Source organism: Haliotis asinina, chromosome 2 (genome assembly GCF_037392515.1).
Source record: "Haliotis asinina isolate JCU_RB_2024 chromosome 2, JCU_Hal_asi_v2, whole genome shotgun sequence".
NCBI lineage: Eukaryota > Metazoa > Mollusca > Gastropoda > Lepetellida > Haliotidae > Haliotis > Haliotis asinina.
In genome coordinates, this window is record NC_090281.1 from 72,088,242 (window position 1) to 72,116,185 (window position 27,944).

General features: G+C 38.6%; 1 protein-coding gene across 5 annotated transcripts in view; it reads left to right on the forward strand.

Moving 5' to 3' along the window:
• The window catches only part of LOC137274262 (C-Jun-amino-terminal kinase-interacting protein 4-like), a 97,879-nt gene extending 82,779 nt beyond the window's left edge, over nucleotides 1–15,100 (forward strand). For 4 of the 5 annotated variants that reach the window (XM_067807364.1, XM_067807367.1, XM_067807365.1 and 1 more), the window contains 3 exons: nucleotides 2,301–2,330; nucleotides 10,153–10,302; nucleotides 10,661–15,100. In XM_067807364.1, coding sequence (XP_067663465.1) covers nucleotides 2,301–2,330; nucleotides 10,153–10,302; nucleotides 10,661–10,770 — 290 coding nt within the window. In that variant the 3' untranslated portion in view covers nucleotides 10,771–15,100. The remainder of the gene's footprint in view (nucleotides 1–2,300; nucleotides 2,331–10,152; nucleotides 10,303–10,660) is intronic. The other variant, XM_067807368.1, reaches the window with a different exon arrangement.
• Nucleotides 15,101–27,944: the final 12,844 nt, after the last annotated feature.

Here is a 27,944-nt window from a genome sequence, read left to right on the forward strand (position 1 = left end):
CATGTGGTAGTGATTTGGGGCATCATGATGATGATGATGATGATGATGATGATGATGATGATGATGATGATGATGATGAGTTTAGTTTCTAGTGACTTCTGTAGACAGCATGTGGTGTGGTTTTGGGTTTGTTTGCCCCAAAGTATATCAAACATTTGTTCTGATTGCATAGTTAGTTTTGCATGAAACTTTGTAGACATGTGACATGCTGTACAACATTACAAGTGTGTTGTTTCTCATGACTTTGATTGAATTCTGCATACATTTCATCATTGTATGTTTCTGATCAGGCAGAACATGTGTTCCACTGCAGTGATAGATATCATGTTTGGTGTTTACTACGAGATGAGATTTTGGTTATGAGATGACCTGGGCAATGGGTTAACCAAGTGGTTATAGTGTTGGCTCGTCACGCTAATGACCCGGGTTTGATTCCCAACATGGGTACAGTGTGTGAAACCCATTTATGGTATCCATGTCTGTGGTATTGCTAAAAGCAGCCTTTACTGTACATGCACTCTCATTCTACTGTGAAATAACCACGTTTGTGGGCAGTTTGTAATATACAGGCTTGGTGAAAGTATGTTAAAAACAAGAGGTGTGGTGGTTGTGACAAGGACAGCTTTGTATGTATATATAATAGTTCAGTATGTGGTAAATCAGCCTTAATGTCAGAGCTATGTCCAGCTGATTTGATAGCTCAGTGGTATATGTCACTGATTTCATACCTGTAGTTTTGAAGAGGATGATGGTTTAACACTCATTAGGCCGAGGATCCTGTTTCCTGTGATGGGTCGAATGTGTGAAACTAATTTCTGGTGTGTCCTGACATGATGTTACTGAAACTAGTGTTAAACCATCATCATGGATGCTAATTCTGAACATTTTTTTCTGACACTTATTGTATATCTCCAATGAGGGACTTCACATTTACCTTGCTGAACCAGTTGTCTGTTAGTGGTTATTTCTCATTAGTCTCTGCTCTATTGACTATTATGTCATCCCAAAGTTAAATTCCTGGTTAGGGTAGCCCCAATTTGTTCCATGTTTTAAAGTGGGTGTTAGGGTAGCCCCAGTTTGTTCCATGTTTTAAAGTGGGTGTTAGGGTAGCCCCAATTTGTTCCATGTTTTAAAGTGGGTGTTAGGGTAGCCCCAGTTTGTTCCATGTTTTAAAGTCTGTGTTAGGGTAGCCCCAATTTGTTCCATGTTTTAAAGTGGGTGTTAGGGTAGCCCCAATTTGTTCCATGTTTTAAAGTGGGTGTTAGGGTAGCCCCAATTTGTTCCATGTTTTAAAGTGGGTGTTAGGGTAGACCCAATTTGTTCCATGTTTTAAAGTGGGTGTTAGGGTAGCCCCAATTTGTTCCATGTTTTAAAGTGGGTGTTAGGTGGCCAAAATGTTTCTCAAGTGCAGGTACACCATAGGGGTGGGTGATAAGACTGATTAACCAGTATATTGCAATTCGAAATTTGCAATACAATATATTGTGGTACACTTGTTGCGAACCAGTTCAGCCAATACGTTCAGCAATTTCTGTGACCATGATGGGTAATTTTTGTGATGATGTCTTTTCTTTTGTTTATTATTTATATTAATATTTTGGTCATATAATTGCATTTGCGTGACTTTTAAACCATGTAAATAGATAAAAAATACATTGGTTCCGTGACTCGTAAGGATAGACAAACGAAAATGTGGCCTTTTCTTGAGTTTAAAACTAAGCGCTAAGTCTTCAATTTAGAAACATTTTCAATTAATCTCTTGTACAATGACATAAGATTCCTGACAGTGGCATTGTTTCAAAAGAAAGGAAAAAGTAATATCATTACCTGAACCATGTCTTACACTTTCACAATATATCACAATGCATAAATTTTGGTAATACCCAACCCTAGTACCTCAGTCATATTGCAGTAGCGGCGTATACTGATGAAAAGTTCAATGATCTAGATGAAGTATTACTTACTCTTATATGTCTGTAGCCACAGATTCTAGTTTTATGTTTACTACCACGATCTTTCATGAACCCTACCCTGAGCTGAATAATTTGGCGTGTCATCAAACAGTGGAGTCAGCCACTGATATACCTGGTCAAGACACCGCTACACTGCAGAGACTGCCATGATGGTGCTTGAATGTCTACATAGTCTGCACCGATTCCACCTCTCTACTTAGTTGTTCTGACACTGCATCTCTCCAGATGCCGCCAATGTAGTGCATCACATTTACCTTTTTGTTTTCATTTCCTTCTTGGAGGTGACATTAAATGATTATTTTCCTCTTTTTTTGTGTGTGTGCTTAGCAACTGGCAAGCGTAAACTGCCGTTGGAAGGTACATATGCTTATGTTACTTAGCATGTTGCTTGTTGACCCCTCTTTAAGCCACTCAAACCTACTCAGGGATAGAGACAGTTCGCTGCTAATGGACCTGCAGATCTAACCCAGAACCTAACACTAACATCATTTTTCATTTGCTGTAATCCCATCTCTGTCTCTTCAAGATTATGTTAAAAGAATCATGCTCGTTTTCCAAAAGTAATTTGCAAATATTTCAAAGGTTGTAATTCATCTGATCAATAAACGAACATGTGATAAATGAGTGAGTGTCATCATATTCAGGTTTGTATGATCTATTTTGCATTTCCAGAATACTAACGTAATAAAATATTACTGCATCTTGCATACAGTTATATGATCGTTTCTAACCATTTGATTCCATATTTGCGCAGCAGTGCCTTTTTCCTCATGCATTCATGTCACTATTATTCGGAGATGAAACAGTTGCCTGGCATAAATACATGACAGCTGACATTTGAAACAGTGCTGCCATATACAGAAAACAACACATATTGATTAAAATAGAAGTCTGTATTCACAAAATGAGTTGATGAAGAAGTCATTTCTCATTAGTGATGTTGAACAGAACATATTACTAACAAAAACTTATCCAAAATATTTTGTCATGATAACATGTTTTCCCTGCCAAACATTGTTCAGTTCATCGTAATTCTAATTCAGCATAATTTGTAATCATGATCAAATGCAGCAAGTAACAGCAAATGTGACTTGGTTTCCTTAAAGACAACATGAGAGAACAGGTACTTTAAATACTTCACCAGCCTCAGAAAGCGGACAATGTTGAATTATATGTTAGAATAGGTTCCCCTCATTGCAGGGTGGACGTATGAAGCATTTAGATTTATACCCAGTCAGACTAACTGACTGTCATCAACTTGGTGACATTGATTGTTTCTCACAGGTTCAATCACTGGATTGTGTTATCTAGACCTGATCATTTAGAGACAGCCATCATATTGGTAGAAACAGATATTTCTTGAGCAAGTTTGAGTGACTTCGCATTCTGTAACCAGCTTCCCATGCATGGTAGATAGGAACTGCACTCACATATTGGACAAGAGAATACACTTGTTTATTCATCCTTATCTGCTTTCTGTGATTTGTGTAGAAGAAATAATGGTTTAAACTGAATGAAGCTCTGAATGATACTGTTGTATCCACAATTACATTCATAAAATTATTAGTATGAGAAAATAACTAGAGTATACCTTTGTCCAGTGTGTAATGCAGAAGGTTATGGCTCGTGATGCACCTTGTGTTAGCATGTAGTTGCAAGCTTTCAGATAGTGCCACTTTATGCTGTCCTGTGGGGATACTGTCTACAGCCATGCTACATAGCACAAGATTTTACAGATCACAGGTGTATGATTGTATTCGAGTTCAATACAACTGGACCAAAAGGAGCAAATGTGCCTCATATCACATTATTATGATAACCGCTGTACAACATCACATATAATGAGATATCAGTGTTATCACTTGGTCAATGAGAGTGTATTCCTATGATTACATCTCAGTATTGAACAGCTGGTGGTTAACAGAGCTGTATGTCATACAGTATTTCGGAACTGATGACGGGTTAGTTTTGGGACATTATACTTGTTATTCATGTACTGTGTAGGAGAGTTTGTGTTTCCTCAAATAATTCAGTCAATTATGCATTTATAACTTGTTCTTTATGTTTTAATGTGACAATGAAATATGAATCCTTACCTCAGTGTTAAGCAATACTGATGTGATACCTGCTTTTGTCTATATGTATCCTTAGGTGTCTATGGTTGGGGGTTACCATGTGGTTCTGCAATTTGTTGTCAGCAGTTACTTTCCTTGGGCACTCCAGGATCAGTAAATGTGGGTTCAAATCCCAGTTTGCATGATTATGTCTCAAGGTTTTTCAGACCCATACATGACCTCATTGATTTTGCTAATGTGGAAAACATCCAAGACTTGCATCATTTCAAGCTTTTCTCCCACATTTAAAACACCACAGAACAAAACTGACTTGCCCTCAAGTTCTTTTTGCAATCTGGCTGAAGCATTTGATCATCATGTCAAACATCCAAGATGAATTACCCAAATTAATAAAATGTGTAGAATCAATGTGAAATGTTGCGGTTAGTAACACAAGTATAGCAAAATGAGAGACTCTAGCCAAAGAGTAATCTCCTAGAAATCAATAACAGGGTTCAAGCTGTAGTTGCTCTTGTCAGATTTACAAGATTCATCTGTCTTCCTTTATGTATGAAATGTAACCATGGAAACTAGTTTCTGTAATTAAAGTTAATTAAAGAATGTACTACAAAAGTATTCAATGCATCAGCGAAAGGAAAAATATTAATTGTTAGACTTGAGACCGAAAGGCATAAAGAAGTCTTTAAGTCCTGGAATAGATATAGTGAGATATTGTTTTACTGATGAAATATTCAAGCCTTTTGCTACCTGAGCTGTTGCTTCTATCATGCAAGACAAGACTGAAGAGAAAATATGTAACTAAAATACCTTTCTGGGGGTCTATGTTCAGACCTGTGTCGAGTTTTGTGCATTTATTAAATTGATGTGTCATCTGTGTCCATTTAAGTATGCTAATTTAAAGGAAAAGTTTTCAGATTTGATTTCATTTTCATTTATTGAGGTAAATAGTCATAATCACTGGATCAGAATGGGTCATGATCAAATAAAGTGTTAAAGAAATTTTGCAAATAATATGTATTTAGAATGGTGAAACCTTTTGTAAAAATACATGTGTGACTTAAACAATAAATTTCCACATACCTGACAACCTTTCATTCTTTCATTTATTTTTTTTTCATTTGTTCATTTTTATTTTTCCATCAGTTATTTTAATGATAGTAATCTCAGGTCTAGTCTGATGTTATATCAAATTATGATCATACCTTTGATATGTTGGTATATTGATTCAAAAAGTCTAGATATTGGGTCAGGAGGGCCAAAAGTCAAACTGCCAGGCAATATTATTTGTCACATGATTCATTTTATAAGATGAAATTAATTACATATTTTCAGTAATATAGATTCGAATATGGTTACAGAAAAGATTCACCAGTGAAGAAATCCAATATTTTATTTATGAATTTGATAATGTTATTTCTCAAGAGACACCATTGTAATGTAACATGTAATTATTTATGTGGCAACTTACTTTGAATTATCGTTAAATGATATCCACCATGTTCAAAGGTGACTGTATTGATTTTGTATAAATCAAGTGTAAGAGACAACATCTGTCTGTATATTTTATTAATGATTTCTACTGATGGCTGGGAGATGACTCCCGGACTTGATGATTGATTGGTTTCAGTGCTAGGGTGTCTTCCATATTTGGTAGGGTGTATCAAACATTCAGGCCTCAAATGAACATCTTCTGTCCTCAATGTTGAACGTATTTAGAGTGAGTGAGTATGGTTTTATGCCACATTTAGAAATATCACAGCAAGGAACACCAGAAATGGGCTTCATGTACCCATGTGGTGAATCAAACCTGGATCTTTTGGCGTGACAAACAAACACATAACCACTAGACTACCTCAACAATCCCAAACATATGTTGATTAATGATTCTCCTGATGACTAGGAGATAACCACCAGATTGGCTGATTAATTGGTTTCAGTGGGAGGGTGTCTTCCATAGTTGGTATGGTACACCAAATATTCAGGCCTCACATGAACATCCTGTGTTGGGCATATAATGAACTGATCTTTTGATGTGTTAGGATGTATACACAGCAATGCTTTGAAATAGAAATAGAAAAATCTAAACGGAAAAGCATTGTTCTTAAGGGACTAAATGCAAATGTGCGTGTTGACCAAAATTTTCTCAAACATATTAATAAGAACAAACTTTTCATTTTAAATGTTTTTTTGGGGGGTCTATTTGGTTCTATGGATACTTCAAAGAAGAAATGGAACTCTTATGCTGCTCAAAATCCCCTTTATGTTGTATACAACGTCTCACTCCAAGACAAGATTATCTGTAAACCAAGCTTCATGAAAGTTGATAAAAGCAAATATAATGGTTGAAAAAAAATTACCATATTTTCTGTGCCTGGTAGAAATAAGAAAAAGCCAATATTTCTCATGCCTTGTAATGGTATAGAAATGCCAATATTTTCTACGCATGGCCCTAGATTTTCGCAGTTCACTTAGCACTAAGATAGTTGTAAGTTAATTTTAATGTATGGTGCTTACAACCACTTAAAACATCTAGGTTCAAGAAAGCAGTTAAATGCCACAAACTGTATATTTACAAAAAAAATATAATGTATTATATTGGTGGAATATTTCTAAGTTAGTGTTGAAAACAGCATAAAACTTGCCCTCACTCACCCTTTAGAGGCCGAAGTATCCAGGATATGAACAGTGGATGATGATGATGATGATGATCATGATGATGATCATGATCATGATCATGATGATGATCATGATGATGATGATGATGATGAAAAGAAAAAGTCTAGTCACATTTCTACCATATCACCATTCACATTTATCACCAGCATGGCATTGATTTCTCATTTGGAAGAAAACAAAAAGCCTGAGTAGATTTGGAAGATGCTAGATGAAATATCATGTATCTACATCATTAATAATTACTGCTAATTGTGATGATTTATTACTTTAAGCTTTCTTTTGATTTTATTTTTTTTAATACAAATGAACTTGTCAGTATATTACAGATTAAAAAGAAGTGTCAAAAAATTAGGAAATGAAATAATATGATATTTTTTCCCATGTAATGAAGTGAAATGTTTTATCATGAAGACACTTTTCTCGGTAATGCTATTAGTTTGGTATACTGTTATGTTAATCTGTGCAAGTGTGTCTCCAAGACCAAAGAAAAGAAAATAATAAATGAATTTAATTAAACTCTAGACTGATTGACCAAGATCTTTTACGGATAAATCTTTAATCTTTTACGCACAACATTTCGGGGTCATTTCAGATCCCTTCATCAGGTGACCTGTCAGTTGATTTTTCCATGAAAGATTTATCCATAAAAGATCTTTGTCATCTATAACAACTTAAAGACATCTAGAATGATTGTTTGAAATGCTGCCTTATTGTAGACTACATTTGGATTTTATTTTGTTGATAATTATTTTGTAAAACCGTCATGACCAACTGTTTGTCTAAAATGAAAATAATAAATTTGATATAAGTATGGAGGTACATATTATATCTTTATGACATTATGTTGTGATGTTTATGTCTATATTTTTTCTAATTGAGTCCAGTCCAGTTAGACCTGAGATAGTCCAGGAGATTTGAGCTTTTGTAAAATCATAGATTTCTTATCTTCACAAAAAAATCAGTGACCTCCCTCCTTTATGATTTCAATTCTGAATTGGCCAGAGGCCAGTTTAGAAATTATAGTACAATACAGATTGCAATAATACACATGCAGTAGGCATATTTTGATTTCGCCAGACATGTTTTGATTTGAATCAGTGTTGCACCCACAGTGTCTATTTATTTTTGGGTAGATGGGTGATTGGAACAGCAGGCACAAGGATCTATCTAAATGTACGTTGTCTCTGTTCATTGTCTCTCAGGCTTCTTTCAGTCATGAGATCAAGTCCAATATTTGCCCAGTTATTCTTAGATTTGAGATTGCTGGTTCACCATTTTTAGAGCCTTTATGTGGATTTTCTTGATATACTGTACCAAGTAGGGTTAAGTCAAACTCATTTGCTCACCCCTTTCTATTATTTAGGCACAGGTAATTAAGTGTAATTCTTCTTCACTGATACTTATTAACCCTGATAATAATAGCAAGAGGTCACTACCGTACCCGTTGTTGTGACTAAATAAGGGTCTCATGGCATCTTTATGTGGCATTTGCAAGCTTGTGTGATGAAGAGGAATAATTTTTATGGATGGACAGCTTCTTTGATGACGGTGTTGGCATACACACCGAAATGTTGCAATGTAGAAGTTATCTATCCATAAGAATTGTTCTGCAGTGGTCACATGACATAACTTCAAGGGGAAGGTGGGGTAACCTGGTGGATACAGTGTTGGGTCATCATGCCAAGACCCGGGTTTGATTCCTCACATTGGTACTATGTATGAATCCCATTTTTTTTTTTACCCCTGTCATAATATTGCTGGATTATTGCTGAAAGTGTTGTAAAACTAAACTCTCTTGATCACTCACGTCTTTAATCACTGATACTGTGATATACTTCACAAGCATTAAATGGAGCATCACAAATCATTTTCCACCTTGATTAATATTTTATATGTCTTTACTTGAATGTCAAGGCTGTTTTGGTATGTATTTTTTATATGAATACCAGTATGGGAACACAGACACTTTGAACAGTATCTATGACAAATCACCTTTCTTGATCTGTTTTTGAAATGCTTCCTTGAATCTCAAGACAAGTGTTAATTTAGTCTTTATTTGAATACCAGTATGGGAACATGAAACATTAAATGCAGCCTCTATCATAAATCACTTTCCTTGATCCATTTTTGAATGGCCTCCTTGAACCTCAAGGCAAGTGCTATTTTGGTATGTAGTCTTTATTTGAGTACCAATGATGGAACAAGGATTCTGACAACCGTTGAATGCTGCCTGCCATGAAGGCACCACAGACTCTTGTCTATACCTCATTTCTGCTTCCTTCCAGCACCATGTTAATGATGTTCTGTTTCTCACCTGTCATTAGGATCCCTACTTGTCATGATACATCGCTTTAGCCATTGTTTTGTCTTTTCATTTCCAAGGTGATTATGCCTCATCGATGACAGGTACAAGTTTGCCAGCAGTAGAATGGCTTTGCAAATAGTAGCTTGTAGGATCTATCCTCCATAAGCAGACTTTCTTTAAATATAACACATTTTGTTACCTCAAGGAAAGTAATGGCATTTTGACCATGAAATACTTGTGAAGTGGGTTTTCTGATGCTTCAGACTTTAAGAACACACCTTTTATATAATCATGCTAATTAATTCACTGCAGTACTAACAATTGTAAGTCGCAGAATTTAAAGAATATTTCTAACCTAAACATTGCAGTGTTTCACTCACTTGAAATATATCATTGAGCACACTTTTAGCACTTACATCTTGAGCCGAGTGAGTGAAGTAACTCTAATGTTTTATGTCCTTATTATGCAGATGGTAAAGATTGTAACTGTACAGTTAATGTCATCAAATGTTTTTACTTTTAGTAATGGTATTTCAGTAATGTTTTCTTAATGTTTGTGTCTCTTTTGCTGTGTTGGTGTAATCATGCATCTGCTTTATCTAAAATATATGCGCATTCAACTGTATTATGTTTTATTTGAAATCTTTTGTTATATTTTGAACTGATATTCTTTTGTGTGAAAGCGAGGTTATTAGCCATATGGGTTGATTTTCTTTTTTTCATATAAAGCTTTTTTTAAAAAAACATGAATAAATGTCTTATTGTGTAATTCTGTAGATCTGTATGGGTTATGTTAAATTTTAAAGTGTCAAATATGGATAAAACATTTCTGGAAACAAAAGACCTTGCGGAGTGGACGCAATACGGTATGCTGGTACAGTATTGTAACTGTAACAAACAGAATGAGTCACGTACTCACTTGAATTTTATTGTTAGTATCACTTTTTGATGGCAACTATTCCAGAGTGAGCTACAGCAAGGCATGCTCTGAAAAATTAGTCAGAAACATTTTTTTTAATCCTCCATAGAAAAGTCCAAGGAACTAATGACCGTACTGTATGTTTCCTCTGTGATACAGACGCCAGGAAGGATGTTCATTGGGTGTCTGTTGCCTCTGTTATAGGTACTGCAAGGAAGGGCATGAGTGCTGCAGCCCCGAGTACCGATGATGGTGAGACGTCCACCAAATCCCGACTGGAGGCTATACCAGCACCACCTACCAACACAAAGCTTGTCCTGTCAGGGGGAGAAGGCTATGTTGACTTTAGAATTGGTAAGTAGTCTTAATGAAAGTGGTTTGAAACATCAAAGCATTAATTAAGGAACAGTCATGGCATCAGGAGCCTGATTTTGGAAGGTTTGGAACAACAGTGACATTAAAGCAAATAGCCCTGAAGGCAGTCTGTCTAAGGAAGTGTGCCAGTTTACCTAAAACTCAGTATCCATGACAAAGCCAGTGAAATAATATCACTTAGTTCTTCTAGCAGATTACATTTAAAGCTAGATCAATGTTATTTGTCCCATGGATTGTTGTCATGTAGGTGTTAGACATGTGGTTGTGGTGGTGGTGAAGATGATGATGGTGATGATGATGATGAACAACTTGTAATATATATATTCACTCTCCACAGGTGATGGTGATGATGATGAACTTGTGATAGAGACTGAGGAGGAGAAGAAGTCTCAACTGAACAAAGTAGACAGGAGTCATCTTATAGTCTGGCAGGTCACACAGGAGTAGCCCCCAATCAGAGCTCATCGCAACAGCCAGACAGTTCGAGGACATTGCTCCTCTCAGTTAGCTTGCTTTTTGCCCAACTACACAGTGAAGCAGCATACTTGACCACGTATTCAACAACACTTGAGCAAGGATTCATGAAAAAAACAAAGATTCTTCATAAAATGAATTTTGAATTCATATGGAATGTGTATCAAATCAATGAAATGTTTTTGAAATTTCAAAGAAGTGGTTCCTTTGTGATCATGTTGAAGTATGTATTGTAAAATCGATGGTTGCATGAACACTCATGTATGTAGATACTCAGAACCATATCCTGCAGTTGCTGACAGTTCCATTTGGGCATAGCTGAAAGCCTCCTCCATTCCTGCAGACCTCAATGCTTCAGTGCCACAGAGGCTCCCAATGATGCTGTCTTGGGAGGCTTCCACTTCATGGGATGAAGAACAATCAGACCAACTGCCATTTGGGCAGTCCTGCATTTGAGCAATGACAGATCTTGCGTTTCATGATGACAGCACCATGATGATAACTCCATGATGATACTTCATGATGACAGAACTTCACTAATTACTACCCACCCTCAATTACAGCTGCTTTCAGTTAATTCATAATTGACTTCCGAATGACCCTTTACGAAGGGCCAACATGATACTTGCTTCCTGGTGACCACCAGATTGTAAAATCTGAACTCTGTGAGTATAACATTATAATGTACAACTGTCAAACTGGAATTGTATGTATAACAGACCATTTTGTTTGAAAACTTTAGGTTTGCTGGTTACTGCCAAATTATATAAATGTCAGCCACTTTCCAGGTCTCTGCGCCAACTGATCAGAGGGTCTGTCATCATTATCTAAGTATGATGAATGTATCATAGTCTGTGTAGTATATCACAGCTGTCTCTCGTCTACGCAAATTATTCATGCGATATTCTGTATTATAAATGTCATAACATGCTTACTGTTCCAGCCTGACGTTAATATCAACTTAAATATCACTTGAAATATACATTTCAGCCGGAATGCAAAGTATATTTTTGTATACTAATCAAAATTAACCCTAAGGAGAAATACTTGCAACATTATGGACACCGAAGCCTGTCTTTGAGTGTCTTCTCCTGCCTGTCAATGCTGGTGTATTGTGTACATTTCATCGATCTTGTATATATGTTATGTTTATGTTCAGCCCACTGTGGATGTAAAGGATATATATCTATAAGCCACCATTGTGGATATAGAGGATATATATCTATAAGCCACCATTATGGATATAAATGATATATATCTATAAGCAATGTCAACCTGCTTCCTCTGCAGCAAGAGGGGGACTGACGAGAATGTTCAAACACTTTGAACATTGTATTGCACCTCTGTTGTTGCTTCGTAGTAATAATTTGTGGATATTGACTGCTTTCTGCTACAAGACAGTGGTTATTGCATTATTACTGATAAATTGTCCATTTTATACAGCAGGCATGCATATAAGCAAAATGTGATGTTTCCCAGTGCTGTGTTTTCCCTTTTCTTTATCCCCTCCCCACTTCCTTCGAGTTCCCTTTTCTCTATCCCATATCCCCATTCTTTGCCTCCCCCACCCAACCCCATGCCCTACCTTCTTTCCTCTAGATGTTTTCCACTACCATCCTACCCCAGCCTCTACCATCTAGCATTAGGACTTGATGTTGGATGTGCCCACTGCATTCAAATGAGTCCTTCCATTGAAAGTAGTGAAAGGTTGATAGAATAATGATTGGTGTGTCTGCTTGTCAAGACCACATCCTCGCATTTGAATCTCTACATGGTTATGGGGCAGTGGGGTAGCCTGTTGGTCAAAGTGTCAGCTGATCACGCTAAAGACCCGAGTTCATTTCACCACATGGGTACAATGTATAAAGCCAATTTCTACCATTCTCACTGACTCACCTACATGGTTACAACCAGGGATATCCACATATTTGAAATTGAGAAGATCCATGGGATGACTTTCTGGTTTAGACATTAACTTGGTATGCTCACATCTGAAAAGGCCTCTCTAGTGCCTCACATCTGAAATGGACACTCTTAGTGCCTCACATCTGAAAATGACATTCTTAGTGCCTATGGTATGCCAAAAGGATCACAAAACCTACACGTCCAGATCCAAGGCACAAACCTCAAGTTGAGGTTTTATCAAATCATTATAAACAACTCCTTTGACTGCAACTCAGAAAGAAATAGAAAGATCAGCTATCTGGTGTAATACCTTGGGTACATTCAACATCGAGTAAGAGTTAGTCCCACATGTGAAGGCTGTTGTTACAACCAAATTATATCTCGGATTCTACCTTGACTCAAGACAATGATTCTTTGCATTTCCAGTGCTATTTACCCTGTTGTATTTGCTATATTTATTTCCCCTTGTGGACTGTCCCCATGGTTCCCGCCCACCTAGTCTAGTAGAACTACCTTGCACCTGTATGTATGATATATGCCTTGTGAATACTGCAACACTGACTCTGGTGATATCATCAACTGACAACTATCAGCGATCAGGTCAGTGTTGAAAACAATACCTGCACTATGATGGCCTGTTCGAAGGCCAATGCTGATTTTGACAAGATTCTATTTTATTATTCATGAATTTCGCCATAATTGTCCACGCTGGACTTTTTAAGTAAGTTATTTTATGCTGCATGCAGATGTGCCCTGTATGTCACTGTGGGCTTATAGTGGAGGTATTGTAGACTTCTAGAATATATCTCAGTATGTGACCTCTTCACAGGTCAGGGATACAGATTGGTCTTCTTAACTACCTCCAATCATGAATCCAGTATTCAACGATAAAGGAAATCTTGTATCTAGGCTTTCAGTTGTGTAAGGCGGGTGGCGTAGCCAAGTGCTAAATGTGTCTGCTTGTCGCACTGAAGACCTGGGTTTGATTCTACACATGGGTACAATGTGTGAAGCCCATTTCTTGTGTCACACGCAGTGATATTGCTGAAACATTGATAAAAGCGGGGTAAAACCTAATTCATTAATAATGCAACATAGCAATAATTATTGCAAGGTATAAGTTCTTGATTTTCTTAAACGGTTATGCAGCATTTAAAATCATTAGGTGCTGAGTTTTATTTCATGTGGTTCCGGTACATTTTCTAGAGAATATCATTGATGAATAATTTGTTTATACATGTATTGTTCCTGAATAACAGATTCTGATGATTCTCTCACAAATGCTACTGATGGTGTTTGTGTCAGTTTAACCAGCAAGTATTGTGTTATTTCCCTGACCTGTGAAGATGAAAGTGTGGCCAATACTCATGTAATACTGAACAAATTGCTGAGGCAGGTTCTCGCAAGTATAAAGGGATATTTATGATAGATATAGTGACATAGTTTCCTCAAAATACGATGAAAGTAACATCTAAATATTTATATGGTTTTAAGGTCTTATTTGGCCAAAGAAAATGGTGGTGTTGCTTAATAGTGATTTGTTAAATGTTGACGATCATTCAGTTCTTCCTTGACAGTATCACCGATTCCACAGCCTTTGTTTCTTTGCTCTAGAACAGCATCAGCTTCTGTGAAGTCTTGCCTTGCAAATGATAGCTGTTTTGTCCCAAATTCTTGAATGTGTACAAGAAAATTGTCCAGAATTTCTTGTGGTGCAGAGACTTTGCTTAACCAGGAGGTGAAGTCGATTAGCCGATCTAGTGCAATATTGCTCTACCTCTTTGGAACTTTCAACATCCACATTGCTGACAGTTATTAAGTGTTCAGCATACTTGAGATCAGCTCTCAGTGTGAAAATATCCATGCTCCATTTGTAACCATTATGTTTAAGCTTTGATTTTTTTACTTTCCTTTTTCCTGAAATAATTGACTATTGATCATAAGTTGCTTCTGATAAGTGTGAAATACCTTTCCCACCTTTAGTGTGTCTATATCTGGAATTTTAGCAATTATCATGCAACTTGTTTTATTCAGTTCTTTTACCAGTTTGGAAAACTAATTTTAATGATTTAACTCAGCCATTTTAGTTTGAGTCCAACTTTTGTATGACAATGTGTGTGTGTTAAAGGATCCATGCTCTGATCAGGTGTTTGTAAATGATGCATTTCTGTGACATTTCAACAAGTAGATGGTTTCTGATTTCAAAGTACATTGTGTTGATGCAATGCCAAGTCATCTTCATGGAACTTTGCACAATTGTCAGTTACCATAGCAATCATAAATGGAATAACAGAATAAATGTATATTTAAGTGGCTGCACTGTACTATCTGAGCCGAATGGGGTCTGTATGAAATTATCTCTCAGTCAGTGGTTAATAAAGCAGCATTCTCTGTTTAACTTGATTGTTTGTTGTTGATATTTATTTGTTTGTTGATATTTATGAATGATGAAACGATTAATTCTCTGGCTGGGTATAAGGTATGAAAATGATTTCATTCAGTATATTTGATCTATATGGTGGTTTGTTAGCCCGTTTGTTGTTTAACCCAGCAATGTTTCAGTTGTATGAGATGTGTCATTGTAGCAGTCTGTAAATAATCAAATCTGGGCAGACAATCCAGTGATTAATGCACTCCTTACTAAACAAATACACCACATTTTAATTGGTTGCATTCATTCAGCTGGATAACCACTAAACTGCAACTGAAATCGATATTAAATTTTTACAGCTCTGTCCAGGGTGTCAAGCAAGAATGGTTTGGCCCGGTTATTGTTTAACGCCGCACTCACCAATATTTCCTCTATGTGGCGATGGTCTCTAACTAATCAAGACCAGGCAATCCAGTGATACGTAGTATAAGCATTAACCTGCACAACTGATTCACCTGCGAACAGCAATGAAGGTTGTGTGACCTGTTACAAGGGCTAGCCACGTTCAAACAGCGACGAAATGTGTGACAAATGTTCACCGCCTTTCTCCGAAACAGTATCTCTTGAAAGACGGAGGATACCAGGTCAGACTCCGGAACGGGAATTCGTGGGAGGTGTCTCAAAGACTCGAGAGTTTAGATCTAACTCTCAACGAGAGTTGATTGGACAGATGTTGCGACTTCCCATGAAATCTTGCTTATAGTGCCCCTGCAGATCCGGGTTAGAATTGGTCTGAACACCCTGATCGGGTGATCAGGCTCGTGTACTTGATTGACACATGAGACTAGTTAAATCGGTGCGTATGCTGTTGATCACTGGATTGTCACGATTATTTACAGTGCACCACCACGAAACTGGGATATTGCTGAGTGTGGCGTTAAACAACAAACCAAGAAGTATATTTCAGTTTGGTTTGCATTTGACAGTAATGAAGAGAGATGGGGTTTTAACTATTACCGCTGTTTGGCAGCAGAAGAATAAAGATGCTTAATTTAACTCGTGCTTACGTAGGGAGTCCCTCGACCTGGTAGGCACCTTAATGTGGCCTTCTGGGTGTTTGACGGGATTTCTGCAATCCCCATGCCAGCTTCAAACAAGGGATTTCTGTCTTGCTAGTCTTCAGTGGGAGAACTTTAAGGAACAGGCAAACATGACCTTTATGTAGTGCCAGTCAATACTCCGTGGTACTGGTTAAATTTTTCTTCTCAGATTTCTACTCCATTATATTTGTCCGTTTGTTTTGAGTGAGTGAGTGAGTTTAGTTTTACGCCGCACTCAGCAATATTCCAGCTATATGGCGGCGGTCTGTAAATAATCGAATCTGGACCAGACAATCCAGTGACCAACAACATGAGCATCGATCTGCGCACTTGGGAACCGATGACATGAGTCAACCAAGTCAGCGAGGTTGACCACCCGATCCCGTTAGTCGCCTCTTACGACAAGCATAGTCACCTTTTATGGCCGTTTGTTTTGAACGCCGCACTCAATAATATACCCGATGTGTTGCGGCAGTCTGTAAGTAATCGAATCTGTGCCAAACAATCATGTGATCAACATCATGAGCGATATACGTATTTGTGATGCGATGACACATGTCAACCAAGTCGCGAGTCTGACCACCAATCCCATCATTGCCTCTTACATTAACCCGAAGACCTTTATACATTGTACCATGTCGGTAATCGAACCCGGGTCCTCAGTGTGACGAGCAAACACTTTAACCTCTAGGTTACCTCCACCGCCCCGAATTAAGCACGAGTGTCATGGCGGTCATAGGGGGTTGCAGTGGTGTTGGGGGTAGTATGACTGAATACAATAATAATAATAGAATACAGTTATTCTCTGAATGCAGCATACAAACAGGATGGGACGTTATCTGACTGAAACACGAGGACTATGTCTCAAAGGTATGAGATAAAGGTTCATAAAAGTTTCAACGGCATTTTATGAAATAAAAAATTATGTAATATGAACACAAAGAATGTGCTGCCATAACCAATATTGTTCAGATAAGTGGAATTTGAAAATGTCATGTCAAATGAAATTGATACATTAAATGTTTGAATCTCAAGTCAGTTGTTGCAGAGTGTCTGCGACGTGTCCTACTTGTGTCTGTGATACTAGACCCCTTTTAAATATATCAACCATACAATCTTTCCCAAGAAGTAACATCTATAAACAATCAGGTCTGACCCGAAGTCCAAGGTCTCCTTTCACGAAGAGTAAGGTGATTGTAAATCTCTGAGGTAACCGTAGTGCAGTGTTAAAGAATGTGAATTAATGTAAATCTTAGTAAAGGCTGCCTCGTGAACGGAGCCCCTGGTGGTTGGTAGAGGGTCTCTGATGTCAGATGACAGATGCCCTTTTATCCATTTTAAGTCATCGGCTAAACAGCCACAAAAGAATTTCCACACCCATAACAAGTCCCTCCTGTATTTGATTTTCCCCAGTATTCCAGCAATGTCACGACGGGGGACACCAAAAATGGGCTTAACATGTTGTATTTGTGTAGGTAATTGAACCGGGCCATCGGCGTGAAGAGCGAGCACTTGAACCACAAGGCTACCTCATCACCACTTCCAGCTGAGACCACAAGTCATTTGTCGCCGAGTGGTCGTGAAGTTTCCTATTTGTGTCTGTGATAAAACCTCGTTAGTACAATTCCGACTACATCATGAACAAGTGTTCATGAAATGATAATGGTACCAGGTGTTCCTGCATCCCCCACAAACAAACGCTGCCTGTGAAGGTCCGGGTTAGAAGTGCTCTTCAGTAACCCATGTTTGTCGAAGAGGTGACTAACGGGATGGTCTGGCTCGATGACGTGGTTGACAGGTGTCATCACATCCCAATTGCGTAGATCGATGCTAATGCTATTGATCATTGGGATTGTCTGATCAAGACTCGATTATTTACCGACTGCTGCCACGCATCTGGAATATTGCTGGGTGCTGCTTAAAACTATATTCACTCACAAACCCACCACAACGCTAGTCAATTGTCCACCTGCGACAACGAATTGTACAAGTCAATGTAGGGAATGCATTGGACGTAAATTGTATCATTGATGCCTCAAATTTAGAAACGCGTCACGAATCAGTCAAAAAACGTTTTAGAAAAGATCCTGAGACATTGAAAAGGATACCGAGAGTACGTGTGTTATATACATGCGTTAGCGTGCATCTTTGTAATCGTGACCCCATGTAGATATTCTAGTATCCATTCTAGTTTTAGGATACAACACTGTATTCATAACAGGTTCATGCAAGTCAGCTTATTGGTGTCCCGTTATGTTCTGTCATCAACTACTGCTACATACAACGTTATTACATCATAGTCACCTCATTCAGTTTGGTAAGCCGACTAACAGTTGTATCCTAACTGCGTGGAACACTGGATTACCTGGGCCAGACTCGAATATTTACAGGCCGTCGCCATATAACTGGAATATTGCTAAGTACGATGTAAAACGTAACTCACTCACTCATAAATGAATTCCACAAACATCGCTACCGAACTAAATGCATCTGTAAACAAGACACGATTATCTTTAGAGACACTAAACAAACAAGACACGATTATCTTCAGAGACACTAAACCGCCAGGTGACGCTGTGAGCATCACAGCCTGACTGTGGGGGTGGAAGTGTCGTCAGAGGCCCTAGTATTTCCATTTAGTCGCCCAGAAAGCTCTTATGAAGGGAAGACTTACAGTAAGTGCCACTCCACCTCTCTGTAGGTTGCTAAGGCAAAGCTTAATTTGGAATGAAAAAGGAATCCGTTGCCCGTAGATTATTATGTATTTGGAACAAGGGCAGGCAATCTTAAGATAGACGCCAGACTTGAATGGACTTCAGAGAAGCCATCAATAGGTTGACAAACGCGTGGCCATACACACTGGCCTTGCTTGTCTGTTGATACACGTGGAAATCTCTCTCTATTGTCCATAAAGACTTATATTTGTATACTCACTCTTCCATCGAGTCAGGACCAGAGAACTCAATAAACATCATCACGAGCATCGATCTACGCAATTGTATTACGCTGACATGTCATCGAAGTCGACGAGCCTGACCACCCGATCCCGTTGCTGAAGACCGATTCTAAGCCACAAAAGAAATGTCACCTTTCAAAACCAAACGCAAACTTCTGTTCTTACAAGGTGGTGTTTATATTATATGAAAGTACAGTTTTGGTAACATGTTTTTCAATCCATACTGACATTTATGACCAAAATCAGTGTATTTTTCCGATGGAAAAGCATATCGGCCAAACGCAAAAGGCCTAAAGGCAGACATGGTAAAAGGTTCCGTATGACATAATGATTCGTGAAATTGATAATGCACGTGCATATTGGGACAACTCTACCAATAAAAGCGAGTCCTCAACTTGCCTGACTCTATTTCTGTTTCATGGTATTTGGAAAATTGCACGTTGGCCAGATTGCAGTGAGGGTAGACAATCATTGTAATGTTCATGTTAGGGCAATCTAGCGGTATCAGGTCACTAACAGCATCCAAGATCGTCCACGACGTGGGCGACCGTCAGTATTATCACAACGTCAAGACCGACACATTGTGCGGCACCATCTGCAGGATCTCTTCCCCAGGGCTACGGAAACAGCACGTCAGACCATTGCGACTGAACGCAAACAGGCATTTCAAGGCATTCGACATTTGAGAATATAACAAGTTAACTTGTGCTTGAAATATGTTTTAGTTCATAACTCTCTGCCACTGTTTTGTCACTAGCGAATAGTGCGTGCCCCTCGAAGAAGTCGATGTTGAATCGTCAATCCTACATCAGGATAGGGTCTGTAGGCGTGGCTACCGTATTGACTTACTGTGTCGTCGTGTTGTTTGTCAACTGATACGATGTCCAAGCCTAGTCGCTGATAACGTCACGTTTATCAAATTAACTTCGTCATCGTTTCATTTGCTCCTTAGTTTATTAACGATTGTTGTAGGTCTGTTTCCGATCTGAACCACGTGTGCCATAACTACATTTTACTCCATTTTCAACATCTGTGAATGCATCTGATTAATCTCTCACATGTCGTGACTATTCCCACAAAAACGGAATCAGTAAAAGACGTTAATATGTTTATAGTCAATCACATTGGCTTAGCTACACGGAACACAAACTGAAGCATCATTTACCGAGTTGGTCACGTTGACAACAGCAAGTGTTATTTGACACGGGCTTCGCGGGTGACTGTCCATTTGGACTACGATTTTATAATCCAGTGTTTATTAAGCTGAAACTTTGAATAAATTTAATGAAAAACACCATGAACCCATGCATTTTCTGTTGTAGACATTTGTTTAACAATCCGCAGCAGATTTTTTTTCCATGAAAAACCCACGACACCTTTTATTTGTCACTGAGATCGGATTAGATTCAAATAGTTGGTAATTTACAATTTTTACTCATACAAAATACCTCCCAGGAAAATGTTCCCAAGGGTCCCCGGTAAACATTGCATTGCTTAAGCGCCCTGTTCTTATGAACTACTCACAGACTACTACAAAATCAAGCCGGGCTGTACAGAGCCTTAGGAACGATGGTCAAATATATTCCGTAATTTGCGACTTATTCAAAGGGATGATCTGGGAATAAGGTTCCATGATTTCTACATGAATTTGATTGGAGTTCGTATGTAGGTCATGCCGTATTAACAGCTCTGTTGTCTGCCTGCGACTGGGTAGCTCTGAGTAACACATGATTACTTGGCGTGTAATCTCAGCTCTGTGTGAATGCCTTCAGTCGAAAGTGATTCTCTTTCTATTTAGAGCCCCCCGAGTCTGGGAGAAGCTGACGGTTTAGATTGCCGGAGATCAATATGGCGTCCAGGCAGTCATATTTAGCTACCACCCTTCACGAGAGGCACATACACTCTATTCTCGTTTGGGGAGAAAAATCGAATACCTGAAGCGGTCATCGGTTCTAACAGCAAGGAGACACACACCTATTGAATCTATGCTGTTACAACGTGGCCATCTGTTAGGTGGACCAGGTCATGTTTCTATTTCTGCCGCTTTGGTGTCTGAACCGAGTTATCTCTGTACAGATTTCGGAATTGTCTGAAACGGTCTCTTTGCTCTATTTTGAGCTTCAGAGGTCAAAGTCTGTCTTATATGAGACGTTCCTTCGTTCCAAGTATGACAAAAGGTCTGTTTTAGGTGAGTGAGTGGGTTTAGTTTTTTCGCCGCAGTCATATTCTCGCTATATGCCTGCGGCTGTATATACTGGAACCTGGACCAGACAATCCAGTGACCAAGAGCACGAGCATCGATCTACGCTCTTATACAAGAAGATACAGGCATAAACATGTAAGGTAGATCAAGACAATCAGATGGCTAAATATACAGGTATGATAATTAATAAGTATATATGATACTCAGCACTACGTCTCCCATGAGCCGACTCACAGACCGAGATTAAATAAAGCCCAGTCAGCCAAGTATGTAACTTAACTTAATGAAGCCTTAACGTCCTGGATCCGCTTTGTGCTTGTGGATTTTACCCAATGCCAGGTGATTTCGCTTATCTGACACAATAACATTGTATGTCAAGCAGAACACAATCAATGCTGTTGTGACGAAGATGGGGGGACCTAGAATAATACTAGTCTTCGAGTTATCCTACTTTCGACCGAAACTAACAAATAAAAAACCTTACGTGTACAATTGAACAATTTTCACCTCGGGACGATGGCAAGTTCGATACATCAACGTTCGACACAACGGCGTTTAACAATATTGATGAAAGTGATGTTAAATACCAACAAATTTCCAGCGCCCACGAGGTTAGTCTGACCCAGTTCATAGCCCAAGCATATGGAAACAAATAAACTAACTTACAGCAATAAGTTACGCCAGAATCACAATCTCTGCTATCTATATAACGAATAATGGTAGCTTTGAAGACAAAATTGTAACTAATAATAGACAAGATATAGCTGTTCCGCCGGTCGATCGAACCGCTGGTGGTTTTTTGTGTGTGTTTTTTTCAGAAGACGCCCATTGCGACCATTTTCTCTCGGCTCCTCGACGTCTCAGATGAATATATATCAATCTATGAATCGCAAGTGGGCCTGCGGTCTCTTCAAGTGTATTGAAGTTTGGACAGGGCTAATGCATCAGCCGTTAGTAATAATTGTCCCTTTTATAGCAGGTCCTCCAAAACTTGCTCGGGTTCATTAAAAGATTGAAATAGGTGTTGTAATTTCAATTTACGAGCTTCGCAAGCACAAAACGTTACATTTTATCGATCCAGCTGATTGTGCGAAGATGCTAGGCATATAAAGGTCTATCTAAAGAGATGGCGGGAGATGGTTTATTATCGTCTGCTGATGTTGGGCAACTTTGAAGACTTTCGTTGTAACAGACATTTTTAACCAACAGGTATTTCTTCGTTTCGGCCACTTTCAAGATTCCACAAACAGGAGTGAAATACTGGGGAAATACAGAAACTTGGTTGAAAGAAAAAAAACCCCGAAATTTCATGGCAGTTTGAAATATCGTTGCATAATCTTTTGAAATTTTCCACCTCTGCTTTTCATTTCCAGAGCAGCATGTGTGGTAAGTACATTCGGAGGTATATCTTATTCATAGCCTTGGAAACTTTCATACATATTACTTACACCAAATGTCAAGGTTACTCTTTTTATTTTACCGCCTACGTAAACCATTATTTGTGTCTTTCCACTGCCTGAGAGCGTCTCACTGATTGGTCAATCGCGTGATTTGATTGACAGGAGGTGATAGATAATTGCATCTGAAAGAAATGTGACTGATGTAAAGCTTTTCATGGAAAAGTCGCTCAGGGAACCTTTCACAAGTTTTTCATTCAAGATTTTGTAGGGTGCCATTAGTTCCTGTGTATCTGAGCCTTCCAGAAGATTATTCCACAGCTGAACATTTTCAAGTCTACCCACGCAACCACATGTTAATGCATTACGTTATATCATAATAAGACGTCACTCCAAGTGGTGTACTGGACTCTGATTAACTTCATAGAGTTGCTTCCTACAAATGAAGAAAATATCAATGGAGCATCTGCGCATGGTCAAGTCGTAACGGAGTTATCAGAAACAAGACTAGGTTTTATTAACCGGTCGTATCTGAGTATCGGGTTGATGGGTTAGTGAGTGGAAAATGTTTAACGTCAGTTTAAACCGTATTCCATTTTTATAACGCCGTTTATTGGGGAGACTCAGGCCAGCGACGTTTATAGTCCGTTTGGCTCAAAAGTGGACCGATGAATGGCAACGTAACACGAAAACGAATAAGCGTAACATACTCAGTGAAACGCTGATCATAATCAAAACATCTTACCAACTCTGTGAGGTTTATGCAGAATTTTTGTCCTAATAATAAAAAAAACATTGATTAACACACTATCATTAAAATATTGACACAGTTCAGTGTTTATTACGAGGGAGGAGTGCAGAGAAAGGCACAGCCAGGTGTTCGAGAAGCACGTGCACAAGCAGAATAGTTATTTATTCATTAACCTGTGCTGTGCTGTCTCCATGCTTTCTCGCACACCTGGCTGACACTTTCTCTGCACTCATCCCTCGTAACAAATGTTAGACTGTGTCAATATTTTAGTGATAGATTGTTATGTACGACAAAATGTTATAGATGTCAACTTCATCTTTATTGTTTTCACGACGTTTCTGGGCTATTCATTGCCCCTTCGTCAACTTTTTTTATTTTAAGGAAAAATATTCTGCAAAAACCTCACAGAGTTGGTATGGTGTTCTGATTATGCTCAGCTTTTCATTGAGCATGTTATTTTTATTAGTTTTCGAGCTACACTGTAATTTATTGGAGCCAAACGGACTCTACCAATTTGGTGAAAACCACTGAAAGGGAAACATGGAGACAAGACAAGTATGGTCTTCCCAGCGGATATGCGATCAGAAGCTACGGTCATAGGTCTGATCCCAAGGCGACAGGGCCATGTGTGACATTTACATGCTAAGACCTTCAGTTACATCTGTCACCAAAACCAAATGTCGCTTTTAGACCTTCCATGAAAAGAACTAGAGGTCATGCGACACGCTCTACGCTTTCAGTTATAAATGTATTGAAACGAAAGAGACCTTGCTAGACCTTTGTCGATAATTACATAGAAAACACGTTGACCAAACTGTAAACAGATATGACTGTCTGGACATTCAATGATATATACACCTTCCATGATAAGGTAAACTGAAACATGACCCTGACCCTCTCTAGACCTTCATTGATAACTAAAGATTGAACAACTGACAATGTGTAGACCTTACATGATAATTTAAACTGAAACCTTTCTCGTTCTAGACCTTCATGATAACTGGCACAATACAAATAACACTGTCTATGCCTTTCATGATAATTAAACAGTGAACAAATAACACGACCAAGACCCCAATGGCAATCAAAAAGTGAAATCAAATCTCTTTTGGCAATTAAAGTCTTTCATGATAATTTAAACTGAAACATGACACGTTCTTGACCTTCAGTGATGGTTAACAGAAAACAAATGACACAGTCTACACATCAGTGATAATCAAACAGTGAAAATGTCCAGTGCTGCATGATATTAAACTAAAACTGAAAACTGACCCAGTGCAGACCTTCATGATAACTGGCAGATAACAAATGATACTACCTATTTCTTTCATGGTAATTAAACAGTGAACACATGACATGGTCCAGACCTGAACGGTAAAAAAGACCCATTTTCATTTCAACTGTCCTACACATGATAAGTACACTAACCGCATTGCGCCCGACACAAAAGTGAAAGCATTGAATTTCAAGTGTTCCATTTTCGTCCTGGCCTGGCTAAATAACAGGGATAACTGAACATAGATATTCTTTACATAGAAACGGCCAAACCCGTGTGAAATCTGAACCTAAACCATCCTCTGTCAGCAACCATAGAGTAATTAGGCCAACATCCCCTTCACTGCCATAAAAGGAAGTAGAAAACGTATTGAAATCACATCACTTTAGAAAGCTGAATCAACTCGGGGCAGGTGAAACCATTAGCTATGTTTACCCCTACATTACTGGAGGCATGAATGGAGGTAGATTATAAAGGATGCTGAAATGATCTTAGGCATCATCCGTGCAACCCTGTCATGACACTGTCTACCACACTGCCAACGGCACTGATGACCTTCCCAAAGACGAGGGACGCCGTATTGGTTAAACCAAACAGATCCCGGCCTGGGATCGTGTTGATTTTTCTCCAGTAAAATAATTAAGTATATTTGTTCTGAATGTGCACAGAAGCGTCGGAAAACATGTATTAGGCGGAATCGTTGCAGGCGCAGAAAACCATTAAGCTGGGGGATTTCAGATGTAGGTCATCTGGCTGTACATAGTGGCCAAGTCCAAGGGAAGGTCAAGTAGGCTTGGCGTTTCCCAATCAAATCTCGTTTACACCGACGTGGAGAAGTTTCTAGGTTATTTTAGATTTACAAAAAATATGTAGGCCAATGGCGACTAATCAGATCAATATACCTCAAGGGCGACGGTGTTTTTTTCTAAAAAACGTGATTGTTGGAACCAGTGAATAAGATATTTGGATGAACATCAAAGTTAAATTATCATGAGGGAGGAGAAGCTTCATATCCAGAATGGCATAATGTTGAACGGCATTGGAAATGTATTGATTCCCTTCAGTGGAAGCCAAACATGTCCACGTTTTAAATTCCGACGGGTTGTTCGTCGATCGAGTTTCGAGCTCCCTTTGGAACTACTTGAACTACTCATTAAGAGCCATGCCTCGGGGCCTATGGTGATTCAGTTGCTAAAAATATATTTTTTAAGTGAAAAAAGAGAAATATTCGCTGGAATCACGTCTGGAATAGTGCCCGACATGGTAAGAATTGATTGGTTGCGTTTTGCAGACAAAGGACTAAACACCTCAGAATAGCTCTACAAAATGTGATCAGGAATCTCACTTGATATTGTATCCGTGGTATTCATTATGTTACATTGTATCAGTTAACATTCAGAAATACATGAACCTTTCCAGAAGTTGAGTGACTGAGGTTAGGTTAACACCGCACTCAGCAATATTCCAGCTATATGGAACCGGTCTGTAAATAATCGAGTCTGGACCAGACAAGCCAGTGATCGACAGCATGACCATCTATCTGCGCATTTGGGAAACGATGACATATGTCAACCATGTCAGCGAGTCTGACCACCCGATCCCTTCAGTAGCATCTTACGACAAGTATGACGCATGCAGGAGTGTCTAACCACAGGCAAACTGTAGCGCAAATAACAGATAAAATGGACAGTCTGCCCATATGCAAGTGCTCGCATATATAGCACTCGAATTGGTTGACTGGTAATTTTTTTGTCGGTTGCGCAACCTTATTTGCAACAGTTTGGTCAAACCCGAAATATCTTTACTGCCGCTTTATCTTTTACTGGTGCCCGTGAAGATCCAACACCAGAAACGCCAATAACCCATACCTGTCGTAAGAGGCGACTATCGGGATCAGGTGGTCAGATTCGTTTTCTTGGCTGACACATGTCATTGTATCCCATTTGCGTTCATGCTGTTGATCATTGGATTGTCAGGTCCATGCTTGTTACAACTAAAATATTGCTAAGTACAGAGTAAAACTAAATTAACCCATTCACTGTTTTGCGCTGCGTTGTGATTCCTTTATAGTGATTTATAAACTTAATTTAGTTAATTTTAGAATACACGATGATATATAAATTATACCATATTTTTTCTTTGGTTTCACTTCGAAAACATTTTAAAGACTGATTTCCAGTTAATTAATATGTTAAACTATTGACAGCACATGTACATGTGACGACTGCGAATCAAGGCGGAAGCAATGAAAACACATAACAGTATCATTATGACAATTGTCAGTTGCTTCCAAGGGGTTGGGAAAGATGTGGACGAGGGTAGTAAACTTACTTTAGCACGTTGCATAAAAATATATTTTTTAAAAGCATATAACGGGAGTTAACACATCCGCTACCAGCTAGCGTTATTAAAATAAAAGACAACCAATACGTTACTAACCCCATATCTTGTTACTGTTATCAATATACATTACAATTACATTTCACAAAGCTTTACTTTGTCATGTGAACCCTTGGCGGCGGGGTAGCCGGGTTCGATTCCCCATATAGGTACAATGTGTGTCCCTCGCCATGATGCTCACTCACTCATGTTATAATTTCCAACTGACAATAACGTATGAAATATTTCCCGTTCCTCTCCAAAAGCTGTTTGCCGTGGACCTGAATAATAAATCTTCCGTCTACAGGCAGAGCCGACTCGATATTAAATCCACATTAATACTAGGTAGTATATGTAACTGAATTCATGGCACACATAAATCTACATTACACACGCAGGTATTACGTTAGATATTACCCTTGATATAAAGCCATATTATGTTCAGATTACCATGAATGTCTTTGACGGATACGCAGCTTTTGAAAGAACGGTTTGGTTGTGATTTCCGGAAGAATCAGATTCGTAAAGTAAGCTTCTTATGGTGAACCTGCAAAATAAATGTAGTGCTACATAGACCGGTTTCAACTACATAGAGGCTTATAACGGTAAATTCATGCCTAAATTGTGCATTCATGCATTGAGCGTTTTCTTAATAAAACAAATATCGACCTCAATAATGAAGCAATCCATTTTGTTATAAATAGAAGTCAATGTTACGCTCCGCGTTCTAAATCCATTTGGTAACGTCGGCGAGGAGAGAATCAGTTTGGATGTCATGGGTCAAATCTGAGAGCGAAGTGTCTGTAATG